This window comes from Hevea brasiliensis, chromosome 10 (assembly GCF_030052815.1).
Source record: "Hevea brasiliensis isolate MT/VB/25A 57/8 chromosome 10, ASM3005281v1, whole genome shotgun sequence".
NCBI classification, from domain to species: domain Eukaryota; kingdom Viridiplantae; phylum Streptophyta; class Magnoliopsida; order Malpighiales; family Euphorbiaceae; genus Hevea; species Hevea brasiliensis.
This window is the reverse complement of record NC_079502.1, coordinates 98,184,423-98,204,059: the sequence shown is the minus strand read 5'-3', so window position 1 is coordinate 98,204,059 and position 19,637 is coordinate 98,184,423. Positions and strand designations below refer to the sequence as shown.

At 32.8% G+C, this 19,637-nt stretch overlaps 2 protein-coding genes across 2 annotated transcripts; both read right to left on the bottom strand.

Annotated features, from left to right (window-relative positions):
* Nucleotides 1-1,327: 1,327 nt before the first annotated feature.
* On the bottom strand, nt 1,328-4,900 carry LOC110668318 (E3 ubiquitin-protein ligase RMA1H1). Its single transcript, XM_021829512.2, has 2 exons — nt 4,650-4,900; nt 1,328-2,394 (listed from the first exon to the last, which is right to left on the bottom strand). Exon 2 carries the CDS (start codon nt 2,362-2,364, stop codon nt 1,558-1,560), a length of 807 nt encoding a protein of 268 aa, XP_021685204.2. The 5' UTR covers nt 2,365-2,394; nt 4,650-4,900; the 3' UTR covers nt 1,328-1,557.
* Nucleotides 4,901-16,379: 11,479 nt separating this feature from the next.
* On the bottom strand, nt 16,380-17,378 carry LOC110668218 (uncharacterized). The gene is made up of 2 exons (XM_058128665.1): nt 17,359-17,378; nt 16,380-17,005 (listed from the first exon to the last, which is right to left on the bottom strand). Exons 1-2 carry the CDS (start codon nt 17,376-17,378, stop codon nt 16,627-16,629), a joined length of 399 nt encoding a protein of 132 aa, XP_057984648.1. The 3' UTR covers nt 16,380-16,626.
* Between the last annotated feature and the right edge of the window lie 2,259 nt (nt 17,379-19,637).

The window sequence follows — 19,637 nt, the reverse complement described above, 5'->3', positions numbered from 1 at the left end:
TGTGACCTCTATTAGTCTTCTTCCATACCTTAAAATAGAAGAGTCAAGAGCGGTGGACTTCCATGGAACGCAGCCAACATGTGCCTCCAAGGGTGGTTGTGACCTCTATTAGTCTTCTTCCATACCTTAAAATAGAAGAGTCAAGAGCGGTGGACTTCCATGGAACGCAGCCAACATGCACCTCCAAGGGTGGTTGTGACCTCTATTAATCTTCTTCCATACCTTAAAATAGAAGAGTCAAGAGCGGTGGACTTCCACGGAACCCAGCCAAAACCATGATATTGCTATTTTTGGAGTGTTCTCCACCACCACTGTTCATCATCACATCAAGTTTTTGGTTTTTTCTTCTTTTTCTCGTGATTCCTTTATACGTGTGGACAAGACAACAAAAATGTCCATTTATAGTTACTTGCAACCAATAAACCCAAATTCACATTTAAGAATTTTAGAGTTTGTTTGGTTTAGCTTTTAATATAAAAAAAAAAATAAGATCATAGTAGCTGAATTGCTTTTTAAATTAGGATTAAGATTATTTTTGTTAAATAAGAAAAAAATTGCACTGCATTTTATGAACAACTCGTATTAATGCAGCTTATATGTATAGTATCATTTATCAACTACTTTTTGTTTTTCAAGGGCTAATTAAACACAGTGATTCAACCGTAGTTACATCAAATAGCTGAATCAAATACCTAAAAATCTAATTCCTTTGAAGAAAAAGGATGCATGATGCACCAAACACAGAGGGAAAGAAATTGACATTTGTTGAATTGGACCACTAGGCTTAATTTTCCCTTGGGAGTAGTCCCTACTGCCATAACTTGGCAAACTATTCCTTTCCTAGCACTAGCAGGCATACCTAGGCAATTAATTTTTTGCATAGATGCGACCGCCATTATCTTCCAACCAATTACTCAGGGACAGTGACTAATCAGACAATCACTACCGCCGAAGGTTTGAGCATTTAACCTTATCGTGCATGATGATCAAGATTCGAAACTTGCCCTTTTTTAAAGCCAGCTGCCTGAATATGCCTGATCAGGACAATAGGTTCATCTTCAGCGTACCTTATATCCATTCCTGAAGCAGCAGCTGCATATCCCAGATGAGATAAAGTTCGGTCTGCCTAATTTGGGTGGCCACCCAAATGGAAAAATTCTTGCCTTCTTGCGCTGTAATTGATTGATAGAATTACAAGTTGGTTCGAGTATTGAGCTAATTAATTTACACGCATTCGCACGAGCAAGATGGCTTACTTGTCTCTCATTTTATACTAAAATATATTGGCAGGCCTCACAATGGATCAAAAAAAGGGTAATGCATGGAATTATTCCAACTCTTGAACTTCATTAAAATAAATGAGAAGATTAATTCAATCATTAAGCTCAAGAAAACTCTTTTAACTAATTACAAATACCGCATGCACAGCACAGGATATGCAATAGCTATGGCACCAAATACATCCGGCTGATTCTGTGTATATCATGTACTTTGTGAATATATATATATATATATATATATATATATATATATATATATATATATATAAACAACATATCAAAATGAGAGGAAACACAAAAATACACAACAGAAGAGGAAAAAGCAGATTCTGCTAAGGGACCTGTCAGCCTGCAATATGTGCCTTCTCATTCTAGGACTGCTGCTTCCTGTAAGATTATATGAATTAGGGTAGCCGTAAATATTGGTTATGGAGTTACCGAAGACCCTTGCATAAATCATCTCCCCGAACATTCCTATCATTGGATCGTACATGTTCGCTGTTGCAACTCGTGGGGTAAGCATTGAAGAAGCAGGAGGGTAACTTATTCCAGGCTGAGAGTAGTATAGTTGAGATTGATGAGGAGAATAATCACGATTATAAATTTGCTGGGTTGGACGTGGATTACTACTTGTGGTAAAAGATGATCTTGGTGAATCAAATCCACATGCAAGACCAAGAGGTCTTCTAGGAATAATTATTCCCAGATTGGGGGCTTTGCTTTTAGAGGGTTTTGTTGTTTGGCCTCGTCCAAAGAGTGGAACCAAGGTGCCTTCAGAAACTTCAGCCTTGCATACAGGACATTGCTGCTGCATCTGCAGATCTTCGTTTTCTGTGGAGATGCTCTGGAAATGAAGCCATTTGTACATGCAGGGCCAGCAGTAAAGGTGACCACAAAGTGTCACCACTGGGTCCTGTACAGAATCCAGGCAAATATTGCAATCGAATCCATTACAGGGGCTATCATCGGAATCTACGAGAGTGTCAGAAGACTTGCAGATGTCTAGAGGAGATTTATCCTCTCTGTTATAATCATTTTCAGCTACTGCTTCTTCAATATACTGCTCTGTAGCCATGGCGTCCATTTCACAAAAGCTTTCCTTTGCTGCCTATATCTGAAAGCATATGCCAAACAATAGAGGTCAGACATAAATTGTTTAACAAAAAATAAGATCAATGACACTACAACAAAAATAAACAAGTAAAAAACTGCAGGTTTAGCCTGATGGCAGGTGTACCTCTTAATTTGGTTAAAGATTAAAGTTCTAATCCTATTCATAAACCAAAAAATAAATTAAAAATTTTCCAAATATGGCTATTTCTATTTTCTTAGATGTCTTGAAGAGCTCAAGGCAGAAAAACATGGGTCACCAGGCACCAGAGGGCAAGATGGCTATAATAATTGAAACATGGGTCCCCACTATTACATCTCCAAACAAATACAAATTGCATTAAGTTTCACAGAAGCATCACAAATTAGATAGAATACTATTGGGGAAAAACTTATCTGAATTCATTATAAATTCAAGTCATAAATACGTAGGTTGAGGTAAGAATTTCACATATTAATGTTCCTAGTGAGTTATAATATTTATATATGTGGGACATTAAAGAAATCTATGCCTTGCAAGCATATTGATCATAAAAACTATATCAGTCTTACAGAAATCTTTCTGCATAAATTTCTTCAAAACTTCAAATCTACAAAATGTCAAAGTACTAAATATTCACAAAGAGTTAAACTATCAGATTGATCTACTCAAGTGGTAGAATTTCCTACTTAGTCTACCTACTTGTGAGGCTTGCAATCTATCTATTTTGTAGAAAGAACAGTAAATGGTTGGTGAGCATTAGGCCAACACAGAATCCAACTAATCACAAAGCCTACTTGCTTCATCAACCATTCACCCACCTCTTGACTAATTAATTCTTGATGACCATAATTATCAATTTTGTTATCAAGAATAAAACTAAAATGAAAAAATCCCTTATTTCTAGAGTATTGGAGGCATCGATCAATTAATGCCACGAAAATCATGTGTGAATGATTTGATTTTGAATTATTTAGTCATTGTCATTAATTTATTGTAGTCACTAGCAGAGAAGGCCCCTCAAGGAAGAAAAAGTAGAAGTTGGTAGTCAAAGAATGAGACAACAACAAACATAATCAAGATTCACGTTATATAAAAACACTTGTTTGTACATCATCCTTACTTAGTTCATCAGATAATGGTGTAATTGTATTGTATGGTATCTTCTGTATCAAGATCCAGCTGCAAATTAAGTAAGAACTAATCTAAACAACATGATATAAAGAATCCAATTTAATCAGATAATTAGTACTAACAAAGTGACATTAACTGATCAGCTTGTTAATTTGGAACAACAGACTCAATCTAGAGAAACCATGACTCAAAAAGACATAAGCAAAAACAGCTGGAAAATAGTGATGGAAGGCAAACAAAATTTTCATGCAAGCTCTGAGAAGATGATAACGTCACTCTTCTACACAGAAGCCAAGATTTCCTTTGATTTTTCAGATGATAAAAGTAACAAAAGTGTCTTGTAATAACCAGGTGATAGGAAAAGAAAAAAAAAAGATAAGGCAGCATACGTATACATATATATAAAAAATAGAAACAGAAACGAAACCAACGCCACCTTAGAAAACTATTGGCAACACTTGGAAACCAAATGACAGAAAAGCATAAAATTCCTGGCATGGATAATCAATATTTCAAAGAAGCAGGTCTCTTCTTCTAAAGGTAAATAGTAAGTGGTGATTTAATCATATCCCACCGCCCAATACTAGCCACCCACCCACGTCGCCATCCAACAAAACTAAAATATTATTGAGGGATTCTCATATTTTCCTCGAAGTTCATCATTTTGATTCCCATCTACATAAATGGAGCGATGATTGATAGAAAAAGCTTTTAATGATACAGAGGAAGGAAGCCAAACTAAAATTATGTATGAAGCAAGGAATCGTTTCTCTTCGATTCCTTGTAGCAAAGGAGCCAGTACGCAAACATAGGCGTTACTTATTCATGTACTTGTACTTCAGTACCACCAAAAAATATTAAACACTAAGCCTAAAACAGAGTTTTAACGATTGAAACAGAGCAATTGCAAGAATAGCATCACATAGACATTCAAAACGTGAAAAATCCCCAAGTTCAAGAAAGACTTGAAGAGCATGTAGAACTCGGTTTCAACAACGTTATCTAATTCTAAAACAAACCCTTAGGCACCTTGTCATGCAGAGAAATTAAAAACAAAGATCCAAACTTTCCTTCTGCGTTTGCGTTCAGATAAAAATCCATTAACAGAAATAATAAAAACACAGAAAAGGGTATTAAAAACATACCAATAAGAGAGGTGTGTAATTGTTGTGCTTGCTAAAGAAACTCGCAGCTCTGTAATCGGAATCTCTTCTTGCAGAACCAGAGCTCCTGGCACTGAAAACAAACACAGAGGGAGAGAGAGAGGGAACAGAAACAGAGAGAGCAAAAGACAAGAGAGAGTGAATAGAGCGAACAGTTAAGGTTTCACAACAATGGCAGAAAAGGACGATTAAGTGATGATTGAAAGACGAGAGAAGAAGCAGCGGATGAAGAGATTTATATAAAGACAAAGTACAATAGAACAAAGGATAAACATTGCTCTTGTTGCACGCTCATCCTTTCTCTCTCTATCTCTTGGTGACGTGGCACACTTTCATTGCTCCCGAATTTGTCTCTCGTAAATAATTTAATTTCTGGATAATAATTCTTTATCACATCTTTTAGCTTCCCCCATGGTTTAAAATTTTATCTAATTCCTTAATTATTTTTATTACATAATTAACTTTCAATAAAATTTAAATTCGAAATTTTAAATTGATTAATTTCTTAATTATGTTAATAATGGATTTTGTTTAATATGATTATCTTAGTAATGAAAGGATGGGATGAAGGTTAAAATAAACTGGTGTGAACAAGATTTGTTTTTTTACTAATAAAGAAAATAAAAAAAAGGTATGCTTCCCTTTTTTTTTTTAATTTTATTTAGTATAATTTATGAAAATTAATTTAAAAGCATGTGACTATTATGTTAAATTAGTGCCATGGTTCTTTATAATGGTGATGAGCAGGTCAAGTTAAAAGTCTCCCATTGAATAAATTTAAAATTATATTGATTTTGAAGTGTTTAATAAAGATAAATTTTAAGTTATTTTATAAAAATGAATATTTAATATTATAATTAGACCAATAAAAATTATTTCCAGTTAGAATTTTCTCTTGCTTATTCAAACATATGGAAAATATTAATTTCCTCAGAGTGGAATTTTATGAATCGCCGCCAATGATCAATTCTACCTACTTCAATATTCAACAAAATTCTGCTTAATTTTGTAATTAACTTCAAACGACAAATGCTGTAAATAAAAAATAATTAATTTGGTAATTGCATTGCAAAGACGGCTTCATGAATTTCTAATATTTTAATTTTTTTTTCTCCAACAAATTCAAATTATGAGTTGATTTGGGTTACCGATATAAAAAGTTTCAGATTAAATTTAGGATAATTTGTGGGATATATATTCTTCGTGTTAAAATGATAAAAAAAATTAATTTTTAATTAAAATACAATTTAATCAAATCGACTCAAATAAATTAACTTTAAGTTACATAATATGATGATTATGTTAATCAATAAGTTTACGAGTTATTATTATTTAAATCTTTTCGAATTTTATAAAAATTCAAATTTTTTATAGATAATTTCTTTGAGTTAAATAGATAAATAAGCCGAATCAAAATTTATCACCTTTATTTTTACTTTATACTTAATGTTATATCTAAAATCCTAATTGATTTGAAAGATATTTTTCCTAATTTTAGTGGGAGAAATATTTCTCATATATAATAAAACTCTTATTTTAATATTATTCATCAATTGAGATAAATTTCTAATTAGATTAGGACACTAACACTATACATAGAAGTATTATAGAAATGTTATTTGATTGTGCCTATAGAGGTGGATTTGCGCACGGAGAGTGTCTTTCAGCGCATGGAGAGAAATTTTGCTAATTGCTGAGAATTTAACTCTATTTAGTGAGAGGCTCAAAAAAGAACATAATCTAAAAAGGAAGAATTATTATTCATTGTAGTTGACGATATCCTTTATTGTATAGTAGTTGTAGTAGTAAATATATTAAGTTATATCTAGAGGAGATTGAAAGGACTAACTAATTACCAGTTGTAAGGGGTTCTCTTAGATGTAATTTAATGTGATTCAATGTAAATTTACTACATTAATCAAATCCACAAAGAAAAAAAAATAATTAGAGCTACTAATTATTTTTTTCACCCTCAAAATTACTAAAACAAAACTCACAAATTTAGCATGCCTCTTCACTCATGAGTTTTTTATCATATAATGGACAACCAACTACCCTCTCTCTCTCTCTCTCTCTCTCTCTCTCTCTCTCTCTCTCTCTCTATATATATATATATATATATATATATATATATATATATATATATATATATATATCCTTTTTGAAACTCTAATTATTAAACTTTATAATTTAAATTTTATTAAACATTACTCTAAAACTTAATTTATTCTCCCCACTGATTATTGATAAAATTACAAGTAAATGCAAGTGCAAAATATATAGAAACAGATTTGACTTTGGGAGCCCCCAACATGTGGAGTTAGATTATATAGTAGAAAGTAGAAACAAAATCCTAATTCAGAAGCAATTGCTTTGAAAATGGTGTTACACATACATGGTTTTGCAGAAAACAAGAGCAGCTATACAACTTTATTCACAGAATAGATGAAAACAAGCAGCAATCCATGGGTCTGTAGTAATTAATATTTTCTTCTCATACTTGAAAATATTCATTAATTAGCAAAAATAGGCAAATACTGTTGAAATATTAAACTACCATTGATGGTGAGAATGGATTTATGTTTTTTTTATCTTATCTCTACTCTTTTTTTTTTCTTTTATTTTACTCATAAGTCAATTATTTTTTTTTCTCCCACCAGTTATTTTGGTATATGTCAAAATGTGGAAGTTAGAATAAAATTACAAGTAAATGCAAGTGCAAAATATATATAAACAGATTTGACTTAGAGAGCTCCAAAGTCCCAACCCAACTTGTGAATTTAGATTATATAGAAGAAACAAATCCTAATTCAGAAGCCAGTGGAATAACCACTTTTAGTGGCTTATAAATGTAATGCAACTGCTTTGATATATATGTATATATATATACACACATATATATACACACACATACATGGTTTTGCAGAAAACAGGAGCAGCTACTTAAATTTATACACAGAACAGATGAAAACAAGTAGCAATCCATGGGTCTTGTAGTAATTAATAGTCCTTGTCAATAGAAAATATTTATTAATTACCAAATAGCCAAATACAGTTTTACTATTTAACTACCCTTGATGGTGGGAATGAGTTTATGTTTGTGTATCTCCATTTATTTTCTTTTATTTTTGTCAAAGTCAACATATATGTGTTATATATATTAATTGTACTATACACATGATATAATAATTAATTAGAATATATTTTATTTTATTAGCAGCAACAATTTGACTGGTATAAATTTGGGTCTAGCTACTTCATTACTCAAATTGTGAAATTGCAATATTATAATATATATTACATGTATAAAAGGCATGGTCAAATAAATTTTAATAAGTGGGGTGCCACAAAAAGGAAATATAAAAGCAGACAATTATGAATAATTTGATTTCTCATCATGTAATAAACAATCGATCATCTTAAATTTTAGAATAAATATAGAGATTTACTTATATAATTACAGTTTTACCTCTTAAGTGATTAATCAATGTGCACTTTTAATAAAATATTAGCTTCGCCACTTCTATTGTGATCATTTGTCTTTAAACATAAAAGGGTTATGTAAAATATATCACTCAAGTACTATACAAAGATAGCAATATCTTATAAGTCGTTATGCTATTTAAATTTATACCATGTGTCTCAGTACCATAAGTTATCAATTTTTAAAGTATATGAAATAAATTTCGCCACAATTTGATTCAAATATATGAAATAAATCGCCTCTGTCTGAATTGATCTTCAGTAATCGGAAACATCCTCATCCGACCTCTCTTGATCTATCCTGTCTCCCTTTATGAAGTCACTTTCTCCAATCTCTTAAAAACCTGCGGTCTCTCCACATCGCCCTTTATTCTAACTCTTTTAGTCTGATTTACATGATCACTCAAAAGCCCTTCATCCGATCCCCTTTATCCAATCTATCCTTATCCGGTCTTTTCCAGTGTGCATTGAATACCAGGAAAATATTTATATTAAATATTTTTGTTAATCGAGATATTGTTTCGGGTCTCGCAAGCATTAAATGCCAGGGCTATATATATATAGGGGGGGGGGGGGGGTGGGCGGGCGAGGCTGTCATTCTCACATTTTGCATTTCTGCTTTCTCTCTTCTCTCTTAAATCTTCGATGAGTTTTCTCTCTAGTTCTTGATCTCCGACGAGATTTTCATCAAAGGTATAGTATTTGATCTTTTTCCGTCGTACATTTTCCATCTTCAACTGAAAATGAGTAGCACCGATGGTCAGAGAGCTGGGAACCCACCATCAGTACAAGTTTCATGGACCTCCGATGAGCGTGAGCAGATCGAACCAATTAGGGGACCTGAAATTGAAATAGCAGTCTATCCGATCTCTAACCAGCCCGCCGGTCTGAGTCGGGGACAAGGTCCGATCCCAAGGAAAGAAGCACTCCTAGTGGATGAGGTGATGTTCCGAGATTTATGTCCAGCTAAAGGCCTAGAGCCTACGGTGAAAGCTTTTCCCGAACTACATCGACTCGCCCAATGAAAGAATGATGGATGTTGGTTCTTCCAGGTGAAGCCAGACTGTGGATTCTTCGCCATCTTCTTTGCAATCTCAACTAGTAAAATATGAGGCTCATTGATGAATTTATAGTGGACCTCAAAGTGCATTCCCCTGGCTTTCACATAGATTGCTCTATCAAAGTCCTTTTTCACTAATTTCAGCCTGTTCTTCTGTTTGCCCTTTTGTTTATTCTTCTAATCCCTTAACTTGGGTTCAAAATGGATTTCACCTGTGTTCTTTGAGTTGGGCTTAGAGGGCTTCCTATGTAGTGGACTTTCTGAGGAGAAAGATCTCTGAGGCGATTCAGGAGGCCATGGCTTCTAAGAGCCAGCTCTCAGTTGTAAATGCCAGAATTGTAGAATTAGAGCAACAGGTGAAGTCTTCTGAAAAGCTAATAGCTCGGCTATGGAAGGAACTCGAAGATGCCAAGGCCAGTCGAGCTACCGACTTGGCTAAATTCACTGAGGAGATAAAAAGTGAAGGAGAACGAAGCCCTAAAGAAGGAAGCAGGTGCCTATGTGCAGGCCCATGGCGATCTCCTAGCCCAACTCATCAAGCACTATCCTGAAGAAGACTTTACCTGGCTCGAGAAGCTTGCTCCGAGTGTTGAGGCTGAGAGCGAGAGCGAACCGGAGGGAGGGGATGTAAACAATATAACTATAAGCAGGCTGGGGAGGACCCGCCCTACCCAGCCCGCGGAGTGATGTAATCAAATGTTTAATGAAATAAAATATTTCTTTAAGATCAGTCTTTTTCATTTTTTTATCGTGATAGAATAATCACATGATCGTCATTAAATTACAAGTTCAATTATATGCAATGAGCTTTAGAGATCAGACAAATAGCATAGAAATTGGAAATTAAACAATACCGAACTTCAATCGAGAACAAAATTGAAATTTAAACAAGTATAAAAAATTGAACTTTATTGAGATCGGATGGTCTGAAGACTAGACTATAGAACAAAATAAGAACAATTACTGAGATCGGGTTATTTATCGACGGAAATTGGACCTAAACCAAGAAATCAAATTTCAATTAAAACTAAAACAAGAATGAGCTTGGAGATCGGATAATCAGCACTCAAATTCCCGATAAACTGAAACTCAAACAAGTATATAGGATTGAGCTTAAAACCAATATTATTGAGTTTGGGCAATCCCAAGATTGGACTATAACAGAATTGTAACCTTAATCGAGATCGGATAATTTTGGGATCGAATCCCAATTCAGAAACTAATTACATGAAATTAATGAACATTAAAACTTCAACAGATATAAAGCAATTGCATATTAATTAAACTAGAATTGTCATTTTTGCCAAATAATGAATTTATTGACCGGCTAAAATATGGTGTCTACACTTAAGAAAGCTCCAAAGTCTCAACCCAACTTGTGTAGATTATATAGAAGAAACAAATCCTAATTCAGAAGCCAGTGGAATAACCACTTTTAGTGGCTTATAAATGTAATGCAACTGCTTTGATATATTTTAGCGGCTTATAAATGTAATGCAACTGCTTTGATATATTTTAGTGGCTTATAAATGTAATGCAACTGCTTTGATATATATATATATATATATATATATATATATATATATATATATATATATATACACACACACATATATGGTTTTGCAGAAAACAGGAGCAGCTACTGAAATTTATACACAGAACAGATGAAAACAAGTAGCAATCCATGGGACTTGTAGTAATTAATATTTCCTGTCAATAGAAAATATTTATTAATTACCAAATAGGCAAATACAGTTTTACTATTTAACTGCCCTTGATGGTGGGAATGAGTTTATGTTTATATATCTCCATTTGTTTTCTTTTATTTTAGTCAAAGTCAACATATATATGTTTTATATATTAATTGCACTATACACATGATATAATAATTAATTAGAATAAATTTTATTTTATTAGCAGCAACAATTTGACTGGTATAAATTTGGGTTCTACTACTTAATGACTCAAATTGTGAATTGCAATATTATAATATCTATTACATGTATAAATGGCATGGTTAAATAAATTTTAATGAGTGGGGTGGCATAGAAAGGAAATACAAAAGCAGACAATTATGAGTAATTTGATTTATCATTATGTAATGGACAATCTATTATCTCAAATTTTAAAATAAACATAGGAATTTACTCATATAATTATGGTTTTATCTCTTAAGTGATTAATCAATGCGCACCTTTAATAAAATCTTAGCTTCCACATTGTTATTGTGATCATTTGTCTTTAAACCTAAAAGGGTTACATAAAATATGTCACTCAAGTGCCAAACAAAGATAGCAATATCTTATAAATCATTATACTACTTAAATTTATACCATGTGTCTCAGTATCATAAATTATCAATTTTTAAAGTATATAAAATAAATTCCATCACAATTTGATTCAAATTTAAAATCGAACCGAAACATAACGGACTCAATTAGAGAAAATATCAAAATTTACAAACACGTGATTATTCGATTACACAAACGACAAAATCAAAAATTACGAAGAAATGGTATCATTACAACGGCTTCATTTCTTGAGGACCTAATTAAAAAGTAGTTTCCGATGGCCAACTCAATTCTCTCTATAGCTTCCCCCACCAATATTCTTTTTTCGTGAAAGAAAAGGGAACATTCAACTTTCATCTTCCGTGGAAAAACTAAAATATAATTATTAAATATGTATAAAATTATGAAAAAATAAGTTGAAAACGTGGCCTAGCAACGCATGCATGGCGATTGGATGGAAAGGGGTTGGTTTTCTTAGGTAATGGATCACGAAAGGAAACAATATCAATTGCGTACTGTGTCTACTTCCAGTTTAATTTTTAGCCATATGAATAGGATTTCTTTTGCGTGCTGCCTTTTGATAACCATGCGATATGGGCACACCTAACCCACCCAAAATTCACCCAATTTTATCTTTTTGTCATTCTCTGCATCAAAGCTCAGATACTCGGAGTTATAAGGTCGTGGTTGCCAATGTGGAAAATCCATGGCAACTATTAAGAATGTTATTATCTATGGATCTTGCACTTGTGCAGAGAACCTGTAGAGTATCTGCAATAAAAATGATCATTCTGATAATTCAATGTAAATATCCAACTTTATGTCGTTTTCCTGCCTTTAGTTTTATGTCAACGATAAGCTTTCCAGAAATTGAGAGATGTTTCTAAACATGTGTGCCTTTTGGTATATTGGAAATGCCAAATATGGATGATATCTACAACTCTTAATTAAAAAAAGAAACAAGTTGGCACCAGATCACATTGCCATTACTGTCATTTGCTTGCCTCTCTCTCTCTCTTTAGGATTAAAAATTGTTTAATGCTTGACATGAACTGTCTTGAGGGTGAAGTCAATGCTCAAATAATTGACAAGATAAGTTGCTATGATTCTGAATGGCTTTTGGTGGTGCATTTGAAAAATGACGTTTAATATTTTTTTAAAAAATAATTATATGTCCACCACTATATGATAAAGGAATAACTCTAATAATGATAATATATAGTGAAAACTTCTAGCTATTATATTGAAATATAAAGAAATTTACATGACATTTTTCATTTCTTATGTTTTTTAAGAATAAAAAGTGATTAATTGGATATTAGACTTTAATTAGCTTTGTTAATTAATATTTAGTAATTATTCAAAAATTATTGCAATTAATAAGAACAAAAGTTTTCTTTTTGATCACTTAAAGTTTAATTCTATTAGAAAATACTCTAAAATTATTTAAAAATCTTAAATATATCAAGTCGAGATCATAAAATGCATCTTTTAAAATTATTAAAAAAAAGATTTATTGTTTCGGCAAGGAAGGAGTAGTGTGGCCCAAAAGCTTATTTCCTCGGCATTGAACTACCGTTAGAAGTAGGAACAAGCGCAGGCTCAGTTTTCTGAAATAACACATACTATGTAACAGAAGCATGGGGTGAGAAGATTGACTTAAGTGCAACCTAAATGCTTCAATCGCTTTTGATGTTGGTAAAACTTCATTTGCTACACTAATTTTTGAGATCTAATAGGTCTTTTGTGTCAGGCTTCTCTGGTTTTTATGGTTCGGTCCATGATCCAAGTATGACCGAAGTTCTTGGCCTGCGTGAAATATTACTTTAGGTGGGCAATAATAATTTCTATGGGATGAATCTAGAGATGGATTCAAAAGTAGTTATAGATGCAATTAGCTCCTTAGAAAAAAAGAATTTTGAATTTGTCCATATTGTTTGTAAGCAACTTCTTTTACAAGGTCAATTAGACTTTAGCTTGGATTCGGCGACAAGCTAATATGACATCTCATAATCTTGCTAGGATAGCAATTTTATATTCTAGTCTCATATTTTGATTTAAACCTCCACACTGTCTTTGTAACGTTTTATTTTCTGATGTTGCTCGAAATTTTTCCGCTTAACACTTTGGACTCTATAAATGAAGGTATTGAAGTAGCCTATTGGCTTTGTTTGCGATTTGAACCTAATTTGTTAAGTTTTTTTCTTATTTTTCAATAAAATTATAATTTTTTTAAAAAAATTGTTTAATGGAGAGGGGCGTATTCACCATTCAAAAATTAAATTTTGTGGTTGAAGGAGCTTAAATACCATATAATATAAGCAATTCAACCTAAAAATAAGCTTATAAATGAGTGCAAAGTGCAACACTTCTTCTTCTTCTTGCATCTAAACTTATAGTAAGAGATAAAACACTATAACTTTCCATGCAGTCTACCTAGGCCTGGCCAGTGCTGGTAGCCGGTCCGATTCTGGTCAATTTCGATCTGATGTGGTGGCAACATCACTCATTGCCTTGTTAAAAGTCTTGCCAAAGAAAGAAATTAAACACTAATATATAGATTTTAATAATTGGAAAATAAAAATTATTATTATTATTATTATTATTATTATTTATCTATCCATGGACTATTAGTGAGAATAATCTACTTTCTTGGTTCATGAATTCATTGTATTATTAAATATAAATATGCTCAATTGATGATTATCTAAATGGATATTTTCTTAATTTCTGATTTTTTAAGTGTTAATAAAATTTAATTAAAAAGTTTTCTAATTTTAATTTAAATTTCAATTTAATCTGATTTTTATTAAATATAATAATTATTTTTTAAAAAAAGGGGAAATTAAAACCAAATCATAAGTAAAATTGATCAAAGCAAATATTCTTTGGTTCAATAAAAAAAAGTTTAATAATAATAAAAAATTTAATTGAATATTTTTCAAATTTTTAAACAATAAAAATAAATTTTCTTTTATTTTTTAAACATATAATAAAATAACAAAAATAAATAAATTAATTATTACATTAAAAAAAATAATTATCAGAATTGACTTAATTGATATGCTTAGACATCATAAAATCAACAGAAATAGCCTTTATTCCACTCCTCATTTTCATATATATTAATTAGGGACGACTTTTGACCCAATTAATACTTGTTTAATTTATCAGGTTCTTCAACATTATTTATATGGCCATTTCCTCATCTGCTAACACCTGCAACTCTCTTCATCAAATAATAATAATAAAATAATTATCAATTTCATATTATGGAATGTCCATAATTGTTGAAAATTCAATAGAGCAAGAAAACAATATCAATACATCACCAAAACCTAATGAAGTGGCAAAATTGTCAGCCATCATTTTCACCAGTGTTGTTTAGGTATTAATCATTAATTTATATTTTCATATTGTACCCTCTAAGTTACTAAGTTACCGATGGCTGTTGAGGTCCAGCAACGGTTGGAATTTCTCAAGCTTGTACTATGAGAATTGCAACTTGCCTTGGGTGCTTCCAATCTTATCACTCAGTTGTTGCATCAGCTCTGATCCTGGGAAGCCCGGCGATGCTGTTGCTGTGTGTTAATGGCAATTTTCTTGTTCCTGTGGAGCAGCAAGTTTTCGATGATTTTATTGGGTAGGGATGGTTTTCCTGGGGTTGGATTCTATGAATTTAGGTTTGGATTGCTTGTAAGAGACTGATTGTTTAGGCCTTTGCCACTTTGTATTCTGACTTATTCGCCAAGATTATGGTTATGGAAGAATTTTCCATATATTCAAGTGATGTTGTCAGCATCTTCCTTAGAAGCAAAGACTTTTAAGTGCATTTCAATCATAAAAGATAGTTTTGGAGACTCCTTTTGTTACAAAGTAAAAAAAATACATTTCATCATCAATTACTTTCTAGTAGGCATTGATGTGTATATGTGAAGTTAGGAATGAATAATCAATTATAGTAATTTAAATTTAAAATTTTTATGATTAAAACATATCAAATTTTCTTAGTTCATAATAGCATCGCAAACAGTAATGCCATAGAAATAATTATTAGTTTCTAAGAAATTTGAGGAGCCACTAATGGATAGTGAATTAGGAAGGTGATGAGCGAAAGATTAGAGCCAATGTTTCTCTCAGATTTCTTGAATTGCTAAATGTTGATTTCACTCTCTGTAGTCTATTTTTATAAAATTAATTTATGTTAAATTAAACCTAAATTTTATTATTTTTAAGTTCATTTTTTTTTTAATTTTTGGATTTAGATTTATTTATTGATTTTTTAGTTAAATTGCTTGATTTAACTCAAAATTTAATAAATTTATTTTTTTATTTTTAATTTAAATTAAAATTTATGTACTAATTTAAGTAAAAATTTAAAAATAAATTAAATTAAACATCTCCGGTAAATACAAGTTAAAATTTGAACATTAATCCCTTCTCCACTACCGTGGCTTGTGGAAAACAAAGTAAAGCAAAAGAAAATTGAAAACATGGGATCCAACTTCCTGGAAAAAGCCAGTTGCATTAATTGAACAAGAACAACCCATCAAAATCAAGAAAGCAAAATCTCCACCAAAAGCAAGAAAATAAAGTAGAAATGACCTAGGTGAAACCCAAAAAAAAAAAAAATTAAAAGTAGATGAATCTTAAGTCCTTTAGGAATTTCACACGCCATTCCTAACCAGCATTCTATCTTCAATGCCGGCAATTGACAGCAATACAAGCAGCAGTAGCTTTGGCCGACCAAAATGGAGTCAACATTCAATTTCAATGAACCTGCTAGAAAAATTAGTGAAAAATCCTACAGCGCTGATTTGGAAAAATCAAGCAAAGAAAATTCGATAAAGCTTTAGAAGATGGGACATGTGTCCACAATGGGGACTAAGGAACTCAAGTCTTCAAACCATTCATTGACAAAGCTGCCAAGGCATTCGAAGCAAATCTTCAGGCAAGAAAACACTTATTGTCAATTGAAGTAAAAATGTCACAAAAGATAGAAAATGTGCAGGATCCATAATTATGCAAGGAGATTAATTTTTCAAACTCGTAGGAAAAGGGAAAGAAAAGAGAGGCTCAAACAATATAGAACAGAAGATCTTGGAAAACAGTATGTAACCTTCCTCTACAAGAATTTCTCAATGGTGGCAGTCAGTGTCGTTTTCGGCACGGCACCAATGACTGCATCTTTCTTCTCACCATTGTTGAAGATCATGATTGTTGGAATGCTTCGTATTCCATATTTGCTTGCAATAGAAGGACTTTCATCAGTATTCAATTTCAAGAACTTCAGTTTTCCAGCATATTGCATTGATAATTCAGCGACTACTGGATGAATCATTCGGCATGGCCCACACCAAGGAGCCCAAAACTCAACCAGCACAGGCCCATCAGCTTTGAGGACAAGCGACTGCCATGTTGCATCAGTCGCAGCAGGAACTGAAATTTGAAATACAAGGAAAGAGGTCAATTCAACTATTCTATAAGGCAATGATAATGGCACACTTCACGCACAAATGATATTACATGACAGAGAATAACAAAACAATAATATTTTCAGCAAAGATTAAACTCAATTAAGCTTTTATCCCAAAAATTTATTGTGGTAAACTATATGGATTATCTTTCTCCACTCTAAACGATTTTGAGTTAAATCCTCAGAAATGTGTAATGCTTCTAGGTCATATCGTACTACTCTCCTCCAAATCAGTTTAGGTCTGCCCCTTCTTTTCTTTCTATCCTTTAACCTAATGTGATTTACTTGTCTAACTGAAGCCTCCGTATGTCTACGCTTCACATGACTAAACCACCTCAGTCTCCCTTTTCTCGACTTATCCCAAATTAGCATCACTCCTACCTTTTCTCTAATACTATCATTACGGATTGATAGTATTTTGTTGAATTCTGAATTTTTGGAAATTGAGAAATGTGGATTGTTAAATTTTGAAACTTGAGAAATTGATTGAGATTGATTGTGAAATTGAAGAAGTGGTTAAAATAAATATTTAGAAGTGCTTTTTACAGGTATTTGAAGAACTATTTTCTCAAAATATAGACGGAACTCTGCCGAAATTTTTATACAATTTGCGAAAAAATAAAATGGGCCAAAAATTTTAACTAGTTTCAACTTTGAATAAATGATTTTAATACCTATTAGAAAATGCTCACCACTTATCAAAAATAAGAAAATTGTTTTAAAATCCCTTGTAGGGTACTTAATGAGTTATCAATATGTGAAGTTTGGTAGTTCATTAAGTATTCTACGAGATCATGTTATACCTTACAGAGGGGTAAGGTGTGACATTTCATGGACCTCCGATGAGCGTGAGCAGATCGAACCAATTAGGCGACCTGAAATTGAAATAGCAGTCTATCCGATCTCTAACCAGCCCGCCAGGCTGAGCCAGGGACAAGGTCCAATCCTAAGGAAAGAAGCTCTCCTAGTGGATGTGGTGACATTCCGAGATTTAGGCCGAGCTAAAGGCCTAGAGCCTACAGTGAAAGCTTTTGCTGAACTTCATCGGCTCGCCCAATGAAGGAATGATGGATATTGGTTCTTCCAGGTGAAGTCGGACTGTGGACTCTTCGCCATCTTCTTAGCAATCTCAACTAGTATAATATGAGGCTCATTGATGAATTTATAGTGGACCTCAAAGTGCATTCCCTTGGCTTCCACATAGATTGCTCTATCAAAGTCCTTTTTCACTAATTTCAGCCTATTCTTTTGTTTGGTCTTTTGTTTATTTTTCTTATCCCTTAACTTGGGTTCAAAATGGATTTCACCAGTGTTCTTTGAGTTGGGCTTAGAGGGCTTCCTATGTAGTGGACTTTCTGAGGAGGGCGATCTCTTAGGCGATTCAGGAGGCCATGGCTTCTAAGAGCCAACTCTCAGCTGCAAATGCCCAGATTGTAGAATTAGAGCAACAGGCAAAGTCTTCTGAAGAGCTAATAGCTCAGCTACGAAAGGAACTCAAAGATGCCCAGGCCAGTCGAGCTACCGATTTGGCTAAATTCACTGAGGAGATAAAAGCGAAGGAGAACGAAACCTTGGAGAAGGAAGCCAGCGCCTATGTGCAGGCCCATGGCGATCTCCTAGCCGAGCTCATCAAGCGCTATCCTAAAGAAGACTTTAGCTGGTTCGAGAAGCTTGCTCCAGGTGTTGAGGCTGAGAGCGAGAGCGAACTGGAGGGAGAGGATGTAAACAATGCAACTGATGAGCGGGCTGGGGAGGACCCGTCCGCGGAGTGATGTAATCAAATGTTTAATGAAATAAAATATTTCTTTAAGATCAGTCTTTTTCATTTTTTTATCGAGATTGAATAATCACATGATCGGCGTTAAATTACAAGTTCAATTATATGCAATGAGCTTTAGAGATCGGACAAACAGCATAGAAATTGGAAATTAAACAATACCGAACTTCAATCGAGAACAAAATTAAAATTTAAGCAAGTATAAAAAATTAAACTTTATTGAGATTGGATGGTCTGAAGATCAGACTATAGAACAAAATAAGAACAATTACTGAGATCGGGTTATTTACCGATGGAAATTGGACCTAAACCAAGAAATCAAATTTCAATTAAAACTAAAACAAGAATGAGCTTGGAGATCAGATAATCAGCACTCAAATTCCCGATAAACTGAAACTCGAACAAGTATATATGATTGAGCTTAAAACCAGTATAATTTAGTTTGGGCAATCTAGAGATCGGACTACAACAGAATTGTAACCTTAATCGAGATCGGATAATGGTGAGATCGAACCCCGATTCAGAAACTGACTACATGAAATTAATAAACATTAAAACTTCAACAGATATAAAGCAATTGCATATTGATTAGACTAGAATTGTCATTTTTGGGGAATTATGAATTTATTGATCGGCCAAAATATGATGTCTACACTTAAGAGAGCTCCAAAGTCTCAACCCAACTTGTGTAGATTATATAGAAGAAACAAATCCTAATTTAGAAGCCAGTGGACTAACCACTTTTAGTAGCTTATAAATGTAATGCAACTGCTTTGATATATATATATATATATATATATATACACACACACACATATGGCTTTGCAGAAAACAGGAGCAGCTACTGAAATTTATACACAGAACAGATGAAAACAAGTAGCAA

Bases quoted from the DNA above. Each gene is read 5' to 3' on its own strand.
- LOC110668318 (XM_021829512.2), bottom strand. From the start codon at position 2,364: ATGGACGCCATGGCTACAGAGCAGTATATTGAAGAAGCAGTAGCTGAA.
- LOC110668218 (XM_058128665.1), bottom strand. From the start codon at position 17,378: ATGATAGTATTAGAGAAAAG. The intron at 17,006-17,358 runs GTAGGAGTGATG...TTGTGCGTGAAG, and splicing joins ATGATAGTATTAGAGAAAAG to TGTGCCATTATCATTGCCTT.